This window comes from Nomascus leucogenys, chromosome 4 (genome assembly GCF_006542625.1).
Source record: "Nomascus leucogenys isolate Asia chromosome 4, Asia_NLE_v1, whole genome shotgun sequence".
Taxonomy (NCBI): Eukaryota; Metazoa; Chordata; class Mammalia; order Primates; family Hylobatidae; genus Nomascus; species Nomascus leucogenys.
In genome coordinates, this window is record NC_044384.1 from 59,562,778 (window position 1) to 59,576,730 (window position 13,953).

The window sequence follows — 13,953 nt, forward strand, 5'->3', positions numbered from 1 at the left end:
GAGACTGGGTTGGAGCTCCACTGATTCCAGAGCCAGAGGAGGCACCTGAATAATCAGACTAAGACAACTTCTCAGCAGAAAAATCCCTTCACTCAGCAGCCAAGTATCCCTGATTCCGGTGCTGGCCCTGCATCTCACGGGATGTGTGGCCTTGGGTTAGCCCTGCCTGTGCCACCCAAAGCCTCGGCCTCCTCATCTGCAGAAGGTCTTAGTTTGAGCAGATGGTCTCTAAGGCACCTTTTCAAGCCAACATTTTATGCTTCTTAAAATTTCTAATTTAAGTACTCTTGGTTATTTATCTCAAAAGAGAAGAGAAAGGGAGAAACGGAGGAAGGGGGAGGAGGAAAGGCCATTTGACTTATTTGTTCTACCATTTTAAGCATATATGGCAGACTGGGGCCAAATGTTTTTCTTCCTTTTCAATATTTCCTGAATCTGCTCTATTCAAGCTGCCCTCTCCCTTTTTCTCTCCCAGATTCCTGGAAAAGCCCTCTCACTCCTGTCCCTGCCTGGGTTTCTCTCTGCCCGTTCCTCACCTCCCACACACCCTCTGTCTCAATGGACTCTACATGTAGCCACCAGTTACATTACCTGTGCTTCAGCTGTCACTATGCTGTTCTTTTTTTTTGAGACGGAGTATTGCTCTGTCCCCCAGGCTGGAGTGCAATGGTGCAATCTTGGCTCACCATAACCTCCACTTCCCAGGCTCAAGCCATTCTCCTGCCTCAGCTGCCTGAGTAGCTGGGATTACAGGCACACACCACCACGCCCTGCTAATTTTTTTTTTTTTTTAGATGGAGTCTCGCTCTGTCACCCAGGCTGGAGTGCAGTGGTGCGATCTCGGCTCACTGCAAGCTCCGCCTCCTGGGTTCACACCATTCTCCTGCCTCAGCCTCTCCGAGTAGCTGGGACTATAGGTGGGCGGATCACGAGGTCAGGAGATCGAGACCAGCTAATTTTTTTATTTTTAGTGGAGACGGGGTTTCACCATGTTGGCCAGGCTGGTCTTGAACTCCTGACCTCAGGTGATCCACCCACCTCGGCCTCCCAAAGCGCTGGGGTTACAGGTGTGAGCCACCACGCCTGGCCACTATGCTGTTCTTTCATCGGAGAAGCTGCAGTGGCTCACTCTGACTGGCTGCATCCTCTGAGTGGACACATCCAGCCCCATGTGGCAGCCTGTCTGACAGCTCCCTGGTGTGTGCCCTGAGCTCCCTGGGGCAGCTCCACTGCCCCCGCCTGGACCTGCAGGCTCTGCAGCTGCTCCTTTCTCAGATACTCCTAAGGGGATGGCCTCCCTCATGTAAGCAAAACCTGGGAGGGTTAAAGCCCAGAGGAGCTTCCTGGGAGATGCTCAGGTGGGCAGAGATCAGGTTGGTGCTAGGCCAGCTGGCATTCAGCAGGGCACAGCCAACTTGAAAGAGCCCTAAGGAGGAAAAAGCAAGTGGGACCCAAGGTGAAAAGTCTTGTTTCCCAGGAGCTCGTCACCTGAGATTCCTATTGTGGAATGATTCCTCGGAAAATTTGGGCTCTGTTTAAATAACGAAGGCTGTGGTCGCTCCATGGCTGCTGCTCAACCTTCCCTCACCTGAGGCTTAGCTTTCCTTATGGAGTCAGCTCTGGCCATCCCCCTCGTCCCAGCCCACACCCAACGTTCTCCTCAGTGAACTTTTCTACTGTGCTCGGCATTCAGTGCCCTGGCCTAGTATCCTCCAGTCTTTGTTTCACGTATCTCAGCTTTTCTCTCCAGCGAGGCTGCAACGTGGAAGGGGAGGGTATTTCTGAAACCCAGGCTTTGGCAGAGCATCCCACATAATGTAGATCATGTGCTGATTTGCTGAGAGAAACAGAGAACTGGTCCCTGAGTCCCCGACTCCGCACCTCCAGTATGACCCGTGAATTTATGTGGGATGCATGAAGGTGTCCCTCCTAGAACTGGAACCAAGACTGCACCATCAGAGTTAAAGGTGTAAGATCAACATAGAATGGGGAGTGTATAGCTATGCAAAGTCACCTCAGGAAAAAATGTTCCTAGGCAGGCAGGATGTGGCTATAAAGCCACATGAATGTACAGTCATGTCAACTGAATGACAAGGATACCCTCTGAGAAATGTGCCGTTAGGCGGTTTCATCATTGTGTGAACACCATAGAGTGTACTTCCATGACCCTAGATGGTAGAGACTACTACACGCCCTAGGCTATATGGCATGGCCTATTGCTCCCAGGCTACAAATCTGTACAGCACGCTACTGTACTGAACGCTGCAGGCAATTGGAACACAATGGCCAGTATCTAAACATACTTAAACATAGGAAAGGTAATGCGTTGTACATTACAATCTCTACAACGTCACTAGGCAATGAGTTTTTCAGCTCCATTATAACCTTATGGGATTACATATACTGCGCCATTATATATGCAGTCTTTCACTGACTGAAACATTGTTATGTGGCACGTGACTGTGCCAAACCAGTTAGCGTGTAGGAGAAAAAAAATTATCAGATGAAAACACAAGGCCGGGCACAGTGGCTCACTCCTGTAATCCCAGCACTTTGGGAGGCCAAGGCGGGCAGATGGTCTGAGGTCAGGAGTTCGAGACAGGCCTGGCCAATGTGGCGAAACTTCATCTCTACTAAAAATACCAAAAAAAAAAAAAAAAAAAAAAAAAGGTAGCCAGGCGTGGTGGCACACATCTGTAGTCCCAGCTACTCAGGAGGCTGAGGCAGAAGAATTGCTCGAACCCGGGAGGCAGAGGTTGCAGTGAGCCGAGATCGTGCCATTGCACTCCAGCCTGGACGACAGAGTAAGACTTTATCTCAAAAACAAAACAAAACAAAACAAAACAAAACAAAAAAACAAAACAAAAACCACCAAAAAACAACAAAAAAAATGCTGTCACATTTCTATATTTACAAAGCATAGGAAACATGTCTATTAACCTTCAAATTGCTGGTAGCCCTTCAACTTTTAGTAGCTTACTTTATCTAAAACAAACAGAAATAAGGGCAAAGTATAAGCTGAAGTAGATAAAGGAAGGTCAGGTCTGTAACCCCTGTATTTGTCACACATTACAATTATTTCAGCTACTTCATCAGGAAATGCAAGAGGGAACAAGTGAAGAAATTTTAGGATCTGTCCCCAGCACTCTGGAAAATTAAACGAAAAAATAAGCTGCCACAGCAGCAGCAGCAGCAGCAGCAGCCATTTTCCTACCTTGGAAATGGTGGCGTGCCCCAGAATGTCATCAGGGGAAGTTGGCTCTTCAATCCACAATGGCTTGAACTTGGCCAGCTCGGACATCCACTCCACCGCCTCAGGCACATCCCAGCGCTGGTTGGCATCCATCATCTGCAAAAAGAGACTCTTCACAGGGACGTCTGCCCTGAGCCAACCTTGCTACAGGGCTGTGGCTCCCAGGGGGGAAATGCTGTCACTCAGTGCCACCAACAGCTGAGTGAGACCCCCTAACACCTCTGTTGAGGCCCAGCACACGGCCCTAACAAAAAAAGCCAGAGAGCAGCCGCTGAGATGGGGACTCTGGCTCCAGGTACAGTCTTTAGGAGGAGCTGTGAGTTGCTTGAGGAGCCGCTGGGATGTCCAGCAGTGCCCTGGGCTGGGCCATGAGAAGTGCTCGCTGGCCCTGGGCTCTGGTCCAATCTCCATTTAGATGCCACCCTAATACGTGTGTCTTGCAGTGTTGGTTCTGTTTGTAGAAACCATTTTGTCACATTCTGAATCATGCACAATCAACATTAAGTTTGTTCAATAGTCATTTATTGACTATTGCCCCCTGTGTGTCTGGCACAATAATAAATAGCCTTAACTCTCCCCTAATGGCACACCTACTCCACTAGGCACTTTATGGATTTTGCTCCATTTAATATTTATAATAACTGGCCAGGCATGGTGGCTCATGCCTGTAATCTCAACACTTTGGGAGGCTGAAGCCCGTGGATTTCTTTTCTTTTTCTTTTTTTTCCTTTTTTTTTTTTTTTGAGAAAGAGTCTTGCTCTGTCGCCCAGGCTGGAGTGCAGTGGCGTGATCTCGGCTCACTGCAACCTCCGCCTCCCAGGTTCACGCCATTCTCCTGCCTCAGCTTCCCGAGTAGCTGGGACTACAGGAGCCCGCCACCACGCCCGGCAATTTTTTTTGTATTTTTAGTAGAGACGGGATTTCACCATGTTAGCCAGGATGGTCTTGATCTCATGACCTCGTGATCCGCCCCCCTTGGCCTCCCAAAATGCTGGGATTACAGGCGTGAGCCACTGCGCCTGGCCGAGCCTGTGGATTTCTTGAGCCCAGGAGTTCAAGACCAGGCTGGGCAACACAGCAAAACCCTGTCTCTACAAAAAATACAAAAATCAGCTGGGTGTGGTGGCTGTCACTTGTAATCCCAGCTACTCAGGGGGCTGAGGTGGGAGGATCTCCTGAGCCAGGGGAGGTCAAGCCTGCAGTGAGCTGTGATCATGCTGCTGCACTCTAGCCTGGGTGACTGAGTGAGACCCTATCTCAAAAAATAATAATAATAACACCATGAGGCAATTCATATTAACCCATTTTACAAATAAGAAAACTGTCATGCACAGAAATTAAGTAACTTGCTTAAGAACAATAAGTCTAGTGAATGGTGAGTTCAAGTCCAGTCCTCTCCCTCCTAGGCCCTGGCTCTCTGTGTACCACTATCCTTTTTGGAAGCCAGGTGCTGGCTGTGCCCAGCTTAAGGGACAGCCCCTCATCCCTGATCTTATCGTGCTTGGAGAAATGGACATCTCTATAGAATGCACTAAGTGATAAGAGCTCCCTCCCAGGACACTATGAAAACCAGAGGACAGTATGCTCAGAACGAATTTTTTTTTTTTTTTTAAAAAGAGGCTAGATCTCACTGTGTTGCCCATGCTGGAGTGCAGTGGTATTACCGTAGCTCACTGCAGCCTCCAACTCCTGAGCTCAGTGATCCTATTGCCTCATCTTCCAAAGTAGGAGGGATTACAGTCATGCACCACCACACCTCGTTAATTTTTTTTCTTCTTTCTTCTAGAGATGGAGTCTCGCTATGTAGGCCGGGCTGGTCTCTAACTCCTGGCCTCAAGTGATCCACCCGCTTCAGCCTCCCAAAGTGTTAGGATTATAGGCATGAGCCACTGTGTTCGGCCCAGAATCAATTTTTTTTCTTGTATTTTTTGGTACAGATGGGGTTTTTCCATGTTGCCCAGGCTGATCTCGTACTCCTGAGCTCCGGCAATCCACTCACCTAGGTATCCCAAAGTGCTAGGATTACAGGCATGAGCCACAGCATCTGGCCAGCCCAGAATCAACTTTTATCATAAGTTATTTGGATAAAGATGACCTCATTAAAAAAAGCAGCATTAATTCATGTATAAATAGTGATCCTGGGTCAAGAATTCAAAATTTCTATTTTAACTTATGCAAAAAAGCCTCTGAAGCCTCATAAAAACATCTTACTGTGACTTTATGAAAATATTTTACACTTAAGAACTGGTTTATAAAAATACAAATCAGAAATGACTGATTCTTACATTTATCTCAGCTGAAGTTCCAACATTTCTTCAGTAATGGCCCCCTGACACCCTCCTACCTGAGGAGCTAGGAGGGGAGATTAAATGATTGACACACCACAGCACCAATGGGAAAACTGTTTGCTCAGGTGCATCTGTGTTAGCAAGAAAGGATCCTTAACCCCAAACTTACTTAACTAGTTCTGCAGAATTAAAAAATGTAAAACTATTAGTCCCTTTGCTTATTTTTGTTTGAGCTCACCTACTGCAAGACTATAGAAGTGTACTTCCTCTGACAATTAACTTTTTAAATTCCCAATGTTTTTAATCTTGAAACGAATTGTATTTAGCCCTGGACAAAGGCTGCTGCTTCTCAGTGGTGTGAGAGGATATTTACCAAAGTCTTCTCTGGTCCAATCATGTCTCGGATGATTTGGCATCTTCGCACGTCATCCTGGAGATCAGCACCCACCTTTACTTTAAACCTAGAAAATGCATTTGGTTTGCTAGTTTAGACCTGTACCTGGACTTGGCAAGGGCACCTGGAGTTTCTGCAGAAGCGACCGTCTGTGTCAACAATTCACAGACCATGTTTTCTAGTAACATCTTGCTCTTTCCTCATCTTCAGATAAGTCACTTGAAATAAACCTGTGAACTTTATCTCTTCATTCAGTATCAGGGCAATGACTCTCAATTATCTGCTGACCTGGAGTTAAGGAGCTAGACAGGGAAGTCAGGTCTTTAATAAAATTAACTCCGTTTTTGCCGGGCCATGGAAAGGAATTAAGAGCAAAAAAGCCACAGTGAGAACTGAAGAGGAGAGCGGGGCTGACAAGGGGTGCCGAGTGAGTCACACTGTGATAGACTGAATGGAAAGGGTCTGGTTTACAAAGGAGAGCTTTGTTTTGAATTAACTCAGTGAGAGGAAGGCCACAGGGATGGTCTGTCCCCTGCAGTGCAGGGGCCTGAGGTTCCGGGAGGGAAAGTGATGAGATCAGGTAACTAGGCAATAGCAGAGCGCAGCTGGAGCCTCCGTGCAGAGGTCTCCTTTACATCACATCCAGACACTTGTAGCAAGCTCCTTAATCTCTGTGGATGTCCAGCTGTTCTCTTGAGACATGGGCCTCTATGTCCACACCCTATGACTCTGCTGTCAGAAGAGTGTGTTGCTGGCCTCATTGTGGGTACTGGCAGGGGGAGGAAGGCATACCACCACGGGGAAGCCAGCATCTGCCCCCTTGAACACCAGCCTATCCTCCTTGTGCACCTCCCTGGCTGAGGTCCTCCTGCTGCTTTGCAAAGAGCCCCAGCTTGCAGAGTGCCGTACATTCTCAGGCACCTGCCATTCTCTTCTGTACCAGCTGGGGGTTTCAACTACATGATCTGTGATGCTTCAGAGAGGGTGGCTGGCCTTAGGCTCTGGGTGCCAGGCTTCCTGTGCTGGGAAGAGACCCTTTAAATCTCCCCACAGCCTTCTCTGACTCACCAGATACATTGCTGCAGCCTCCCCCGGGTATGTAGAGGGAGGGCAAACAGCCAGCACTTACAGCAGCTGCTCTGAATCCTGCCCTGTGCTGGTCCTTCTGAGATATGGCAACTTTGAGGAGGACCAAAGCTCATATTATTTCTACTGAGAGAAAATGAAGTTCAGAGAGGTTGAGTAATTGACCCATGATCACACAGCAAGTACTTGCAGGGGATGAGGGGAAAAGGCAAGATGTGATTTCAGTTCTATCAGATGCCAACACCTCTTTCCGCAGCTTCATGCTGCCTCCTGCAAGTTCTCACTCCTCAAGCCTTTATTTGGCTGAGGCATTAACAAGAATTCAGTGCCTCTCCAACTTAAGAGCGCATAGGAATCACTCGGGGATCTTGTTCCAATGCAGATTCCCATGCAGCAGGTCTGGGGAGAGGCCCAGGCTGCATTTCTCACAAGCTCCCAGGTGATGCTGGAGCTCCTGCTCCACAGGACACACTGAGTAGCAGGAGTCTCAGAGACCAGAGTGGCTGCAAGTCAGATAGGAAGCCTGGTGACATGTCACAGGCAAAAAGTGCCACCATGAGCTGTGTTGAGGGACGCACAGTGACTGGGCCAAAAGAGATGATGGTCCCTCTGCATCCTGCCCTGTGTCAGGACGCAGGGTCATCAACCATCGAGATTCATCCAGAGAAGGTCTTAGGATGGCCAGAGGTCTTTACCTGCACAGGCAAGAGTCAGAAGGGAGAAGTGTAGATGAGCAGTGTGGAAAGGAGGTGGCCTGGAGGGAGAGGAGGCCACTCAAGTGGAAGAGGAACAGCCTGGCTCTTGGGAACTGGGACCTCTGGCTGGAAATTACATGGAAGCAAAGGGTTCCTGATATTAAAGACCCACCTGGCTGGGTGCGGTGGCTCACGCCTGTAATCCCAGCACTTTGGGAGGCTGAGGCAGGCGGATCACCTGAGGTCAGGAGTTCAGGACCAGCCTGATCAACATAGCGAAACCCTGTCTCTATTAAAAATACAAAAATTAGCCAGGTGTGGTGGTGGGTGTCTGTAATCCCAGCTACTAGGGAGGCTGAGGCAGGAGAATGGCTTGAACCTGGGAGGTGGAGGTTGCAGTGAGCCGAGATTGCGCCACTGCACTCCAGCCTGGGTGACCAGAGTGAAACTTCATCTCAAAAAAAAAAAGAGAAGAAAAGAAAAGACCCACCTAATACTCAAAGCCCTCAAAGAATGGAAAGTGCCTCACCAAGTTAAGCTCGCTGCCTCTGGAGATGTTCATGCAGAAACTGAATCAATGCTGTTACTGACGGTAAAGACTGGATTTCTATTCTAGGTTAGTGCCTGAAATAAACAGTCTCCCAAGCCTCTTTCAACTCTGATGGCCTATAATTCTAATGAGGACTCACATCCTGCCATTAGAGAAAGAGCCTGGCCTATGGGGAAACTTCTCTTATGCAACCCTATGAGCCAGAGTGATCCTAGCCCATGGGTGCCTTTTACTTCTTGGCTCCCTGCCAGGACAGACTGCCTGAGTCTCCCAACTGGGAAAGTCAGGTCCATCATCATACTCACCTGGTCCAGCCATCCTTCAGTGCCTGGGCACAGAGCTGTGGGAAAGGAGCACAGGGTCATACACTGGAGAGAGCCCCTTGGTCTGACCAGGACGTCAGTCATTGCTGATCCGTTTCACAAGCATTACGGTTATAACATAGACCAGAGTAACACCCATGTGTTGTTGAAATGAACAGCAGAAACAGCTTGGCTGACAGAGATCACTTTTTACTTGTAGTGTGACTTTCTTTCCTCATCTCTATGGGAACCATTTTTTAATGGTCACAACCTTCCCGGAAGGGGAATATAGCATTGATCTCTCTCTTTTTAAAGCTAGAATATTCTGTGGCATCCATAGAATGAGTGGATATAAGAGTAACATGCAGAAACCAGCCTCTCTCTCTACTCTCTCTAGAAGTGGCCACAGTGTAAGGAGAAACAGTAATAAATCAACCATGTGCCGACTGCATGCCATGTGCCAGCCATGGTGCCTTGAGCATGACACAACTTACAGCATGTATCTGAATCCTCAAAACCACCCCATGAAATAGGCATTACTTCTCAATCTCACAGTGGGTCTGCCACTGGTGCTACCCAGGAATCATACCCTAGGCTGTCACCTTCCAGAGCCCAAGGTGACTCACTAAGTCACAGAGTCCTGTGGTCCACAAGGTGAATGGCTTTGCATTTGCTTGTGTACTTTCAGAACGAGGCCTTGGATCCAAAATAATTTTTTTTGTTGTTTTTTTGAGACGGACTCTTGCTCTGTCACCCAGGTTGGAGTGCAGTGGAGTGATCTCGGCTCACTGCAACCCCTGCCTCCTGGGTTCAAGTGATTCTCCTGCCTCACCCTCCTGAGTAGCTGGGACTACAGACACACGTTACCACACCCACATAATTTTTTGTATTTTTAGTACAGATGGAGTTTCACCATGTTGGCCAGGCTGGTTTCGAACTTCTGACCTCAGGTGATCCACCCACCTCAGCCTCCCAAAATGCTAGGATTACAGGCGTGAGCCACCGCCTTCAGCCAAAATGATTTAGAAAGGTGAACAGGAAAGTATTAAATTTCTCCCAGAGAGGCTGGAATCGAAAGCCCATGTGACATAAGAAGGAATATACATTTGGTCTCTGCCCCCCTTGCTGACCCCCTATTTCCTAGCACACAGCCCCTAAAACCCTTGGCATCTCCTGAGCGATAGGAGTGTCTTTTGCATGTGAATGAGAGAGCCCTGCTGAGGTCCCCTGTGTAGCTTCAGGATGGGGCTGGGGACCAGAAAGACCTGAAAGGCATCATTGTGGGGTTGGAAACTTTAGCCTATTCCCAGATATCTGGGGAGGCGAGGGGGCTGAAGGTTGAATTGATGGCCAATGGCCAAATACTGAATCACACCTAAATACTGAAGCCTCCATAAAACCCCCAAGGAACAGGGTTCAGAGAGCTTCCAGGTTGGTGAACACGTGGAGGTACTGGGAATGTGGCTCACCTGGAGGGGACATGGAAGCTCTGTACTCCCTCCTCGCACCTTGCCCTATGTGTCTCTTCAGTTTGGCTGTTCTTAAGTTGCATCCTTTATAATAAATGAGTAAACATAAGTAGTGTTTCCCTGAATTCCGTGAGCCATTCCATCAAATGATTGAACTCAAAGCGGGGTTTGTGGGAACCTCTAATCGGAGGCAAAGCCAGTCAGACGCACAGGTGACAACGTGGATTTGTGATTGGCATCTGCCATGGGGCAGTCCTGTAAGACTGAGCCCTTAACCTGTGGGGTCTGAGGCTAGTTCCAGGTATGTGCTGTCAGAATTGAGTAAAATAGCAGGACACCCAGTTGGTGTCCACAGAGAAGTGTAGAACTGGTTGGCGTGAGAAGGAAAACCATACACATCCGGTGTCAGAAGTGAGGTACTGAGAGTAGTGGTATGAGGACAGAAGGAAAAACAGGTTGGTTTCTCCCCATTCAGCTCTCTACAAAGCCAGGTTAAAATGCCCACCTGCTTCAACGTGTCATCTGAGTACCCCAGCCAGGCGCACGATGTCGTGTAAGCAGGGTAGCCTTGTGCCAGCATTTGCTTCTCTGTGAAAACACAGTGCCGTCAACATTTTGCACTTTCCAGGGCCCTTCGGAATTGGAAGTGCCTGTAGCTAAGCTGCTTACCCTGGAGAGTCCAGCTGTTCTCCTGACCCAGCCCTTCACACACACCCAGCCACAAATTACTAGGATGTCAAACCCAGGTGATCAGGATACTCTCACTGACTGCCCTGCTCCCCAAGGGCCCTCCCTACAGTGTAAGCCTAAAGCCAAACTTCCTTTCAGCAGTGGCTGAAGCAAACTCTGCAGTCAGAGGTCATACCCAGGAGGCTTCACTATGCAGACTTGAATGTTGATTTGAGGGCCTAGCTGCTCAGCACAGGGCATTTGGGAGGACAATGTGTACCCCAAAAGGACAGGGGCACTCAAAAGTGGACAATGTTAGCAAAAACAATGAAGAAAATTTTCTTACAACCCACCTCTTTCTTTTTTACCAACTTGACCTTTCTGCAGTATTTCTGGAAGAAATGAAAAGCATCACTCACTCTTTTAGGAAACAAAGCATGCCACTACTGTGTGTGCACATCGTGTATCCCAGAAAGCTTCCAGACTCACCTAGGGCATCCTCCTCAGTCAGGACGTCAGTGATGTACCTGAAATCTATGCAGGATACCAGCGTCCTGGGATCCTGGCAATGTGACAGGAGGGGAAGAGGCCTGAATCAATTCTAAGGTGGATTATATTTTGGTTTTTAAAATTTATTATTCTTTTTATAGAGACAAGGTCTCACTCTGTTGCCCAGGCTGGAGTGCAGTGATGCCATCATAGCTCACTGCAGCCTCAGTCTCCCCGGCTTATGTGATCCTCCTGCCTCAGCCTCCTGAGTAGCTGGGACTCCAGGTGTGTGCCACTATGCCCGGCTAATTTACTTTTATTTTTGTAGAGATGGGGTCTCACTATGTTGACCAGGTTGATTTTGAGCTCCTGGCTTCAAGCAATCCTCCCTCCTTGGCCTCCCAAAGTGCTGGGATGACAGAGGTGGGTTACGTTTCTAAGAAGTTGCTTATGGTGATACATGGGGCTCATTCTTTCCTGGCAGGAACCTTTAGGGCTTTGTTAAATTGTTTGACTCTGTCATTCCTAAGTGTAGAGTCCTTTAGAGGCTCCTCACTGCCCCGACGAAGCCCTCAGACGCTCATGCTCTGATCCCTTGCCACCCGCCCCCACCCTGTTCTTTCCAGCTAACATGACTTCCCAGAAGGAAGTCAGCAGGAGCTCAGCGGGGAGATGAACCCCTGGCATCACTCTGTACATCAGCGCCACACCGCAGGGCTGTCCATGGTGAGCTACGAGGCTGGAGATGGTCCTGGAGCAGTGAACTGCAGAGGAAAGAAGGCTGTCCTACCCCTGGGCCACCGCTCACTAGCAGTGTGACCTTCGGCAGCTTCTTCTCCTGCCAAATGGGGATGTTTGCTTCACTGACAGGAACACAGTGGGTGAACCGGGAGCGAGCTGCCCACTTGGCTGACCACCCACCAACATCTCGGCGGGGCCTCGTGCTGAGACCTCTCCCCACCCTGACGGAACAGTCAGTTGGAAAACAGCCAGTAGTTCCATTCCCACTAACATCTTATAGTGACCAATAATACTCTACCATAACTGTAGAAAATCCTAAAAGCTCTTTCGACCCTGAGATTCTACTTCTAAGAGTTCTGGGCCAGGCTCGGTGGCTCACACCTGTAATCCCAGCATTTGGGAGGCTGAGATGGGTGGATCACCTGAGGTCAGGAGTTCGAGCTCAGCCTGACCAACATGGTGAAACCCCGTCTTCACTAAAAATACAAAAAAATTAGCTGGGCGCTGGGCATGGTGGCGAGTGCCTGTAATCCCAGCTACTCAGGAGGCTGAGACAGGAGAATTGCTTGAATCAGTTGCAGTGAGCTGAGATCATGCCACTGCACTGTAGCCTGGGCAACAAGAAGGAAACTCCGTCTAAATAAAAAAGAAAAAAGAAAAAAGAAAAGAGTACTGGCATTGAAAGTGAACAGGATCCAAAAATGGAGGGTCCACAGGTGGGAACTCAGGCACATTTCTGGTGGCCTGCAAATCATTCCCTTTTGGTGGCTACCTCCTCCACCCCTGTAAAAGGCCGACCTTGAGTCTAGAAGGGGGCTCAAGAGCTCTGTGTCCTTCTCCTATGGATGGCCCCAAAGCCACTCTCCATGTCAGAGACGATGTGACAGCCTCCTGTCTTCACTTTCCTCCAGAGGAGGAGCAGTCTCCCGCCCAACACTCTTCAAGGCCATGGTGTTCTTTGTTTTTCCTTAATTTTTTGCCAACTAATAACAAGGGCCTTCATTTGTGGATCACGAGGTTTTTAACCACCACCCAGGTGTTGCACTGAGGCCACCGCAGCTCAGAGTGGGGGAGTCACATGCTCAAGGTCATGCAGCTGGTGAGCAGTGAAACCCGGACTCACAGCCAGCTCTGCATGCGGTCTGAAGCTCATTCCCCTTTAATTTGCCCAGTTTTTTCCTCCTCAGCATCCAGTTGCTCACCCCTGCTATGAAAAGGTCAAGGAGAAAGAAAACAGTCAAGTCATAGCTTTAGAATTCAGTGTTGAGCTCCTTCCCTGCTGGAATTGTACAGTAGAGGCTACAATGGCCTGATCTTACTCTTGGTGTCAAAGTGACTGGATAGTATCTTTTCTTTTTTCTTTTTTTGAGACAGGGTCTTGCTCTGTCACCTGAGTGCGGTGGTGCAATTATAGCTCACTGCAACCTGAAACTCCTGGGCTCAAGCCATCCTCCAGCCTTCCAAAGTGCTGGGATTACAGGCTTGAGCCACCATGCCTGGCCTGGATAGTATCTTCATAATATTATAACATCTGGCTTTTCAGAGTTTATGAGGTGCTTTTCTCATTGATCTTTAATTTTGTGAGGTTCCTAGAAAAGTTAGGATGATCCTCTTCTCATAGTCAGGCAACGGAGACTCAGAGAACTGGCACCGTGTCTTACAGATGCACGGTGGGGGAGGCAGGACCCCCTCACTGCTTCCCCTCGTGCCACCCTGCCTGCATGAGCACAGCCATCCGTTACGTCAGATATCAGAAAAGGAACGTCATATTTTATTGGCTTTTTGCTTTATCATCACTATAGTGATCAACAGATAGTCCTGAATATATTTACTGATCATCAAAAGGCATGTCATCCATAAAATCCATTTCATTTACAGAAACAATTGTAACATTAACGATTCTACTCACCATGTCCACAAGTAACTTCCAGACAGGCTTGAAATAAAAAAGAAAGGATTTGTAAGACATATGTGTAAAGTCCCCATTTTTTTCCTGACAGTAAATGCACTGGCAGCA

General features: G+C 48.5%; 1 protein-coding gene across 7 annotated transcripts in view; it reads right to left on the reverse strand.

The window, feature by feature from the left end:
- ENOSF1 (enolase superfamily member 1) overlaps positions 1-13,953 on the reverse strand; it is a 42,305-nt gene that overhangs the window by 9,711 nt on the left and 18,641 nt on the right. For 5 of the 7 annotated variants that reach the window (XM_030810673.1, XM_030810679.1, XM_030810678.1 and 2 more), the window contains 7 exons: positions 13,846-13,872; positions 11,196-11,268; positions 11,060-11,098; positions 10,543-10,625; positions 8,572-8,606; positions 5,915-6,002; positions 3,215-3,349 (listed from right to left, as the gene is read on the reverse strand). In XM_030810673.1, the coding sequence (XP_030666533.1) occupies positions 3,215-3,349; positions 5,915-6,002; positions 8,572-8,606; positions 10,543-10,625; positions 11,060-11,098; positions 11,196-11,268; positions 13,846-13,872 (480 nt within the window). The remainder of the gene's footprint in view (positions 1-3,214; positions 3,350-5,914; positions 6,003-8,571; positions 8,607-10,542; positions 10,626-11,059; positions 11,099-11,195; positions 11,269-13,845; positions 13,873-13,953) is intronic. The other 2 variants (XM_030810676.1, XM_030810677.1) reach the window with 2 other exon arrangements.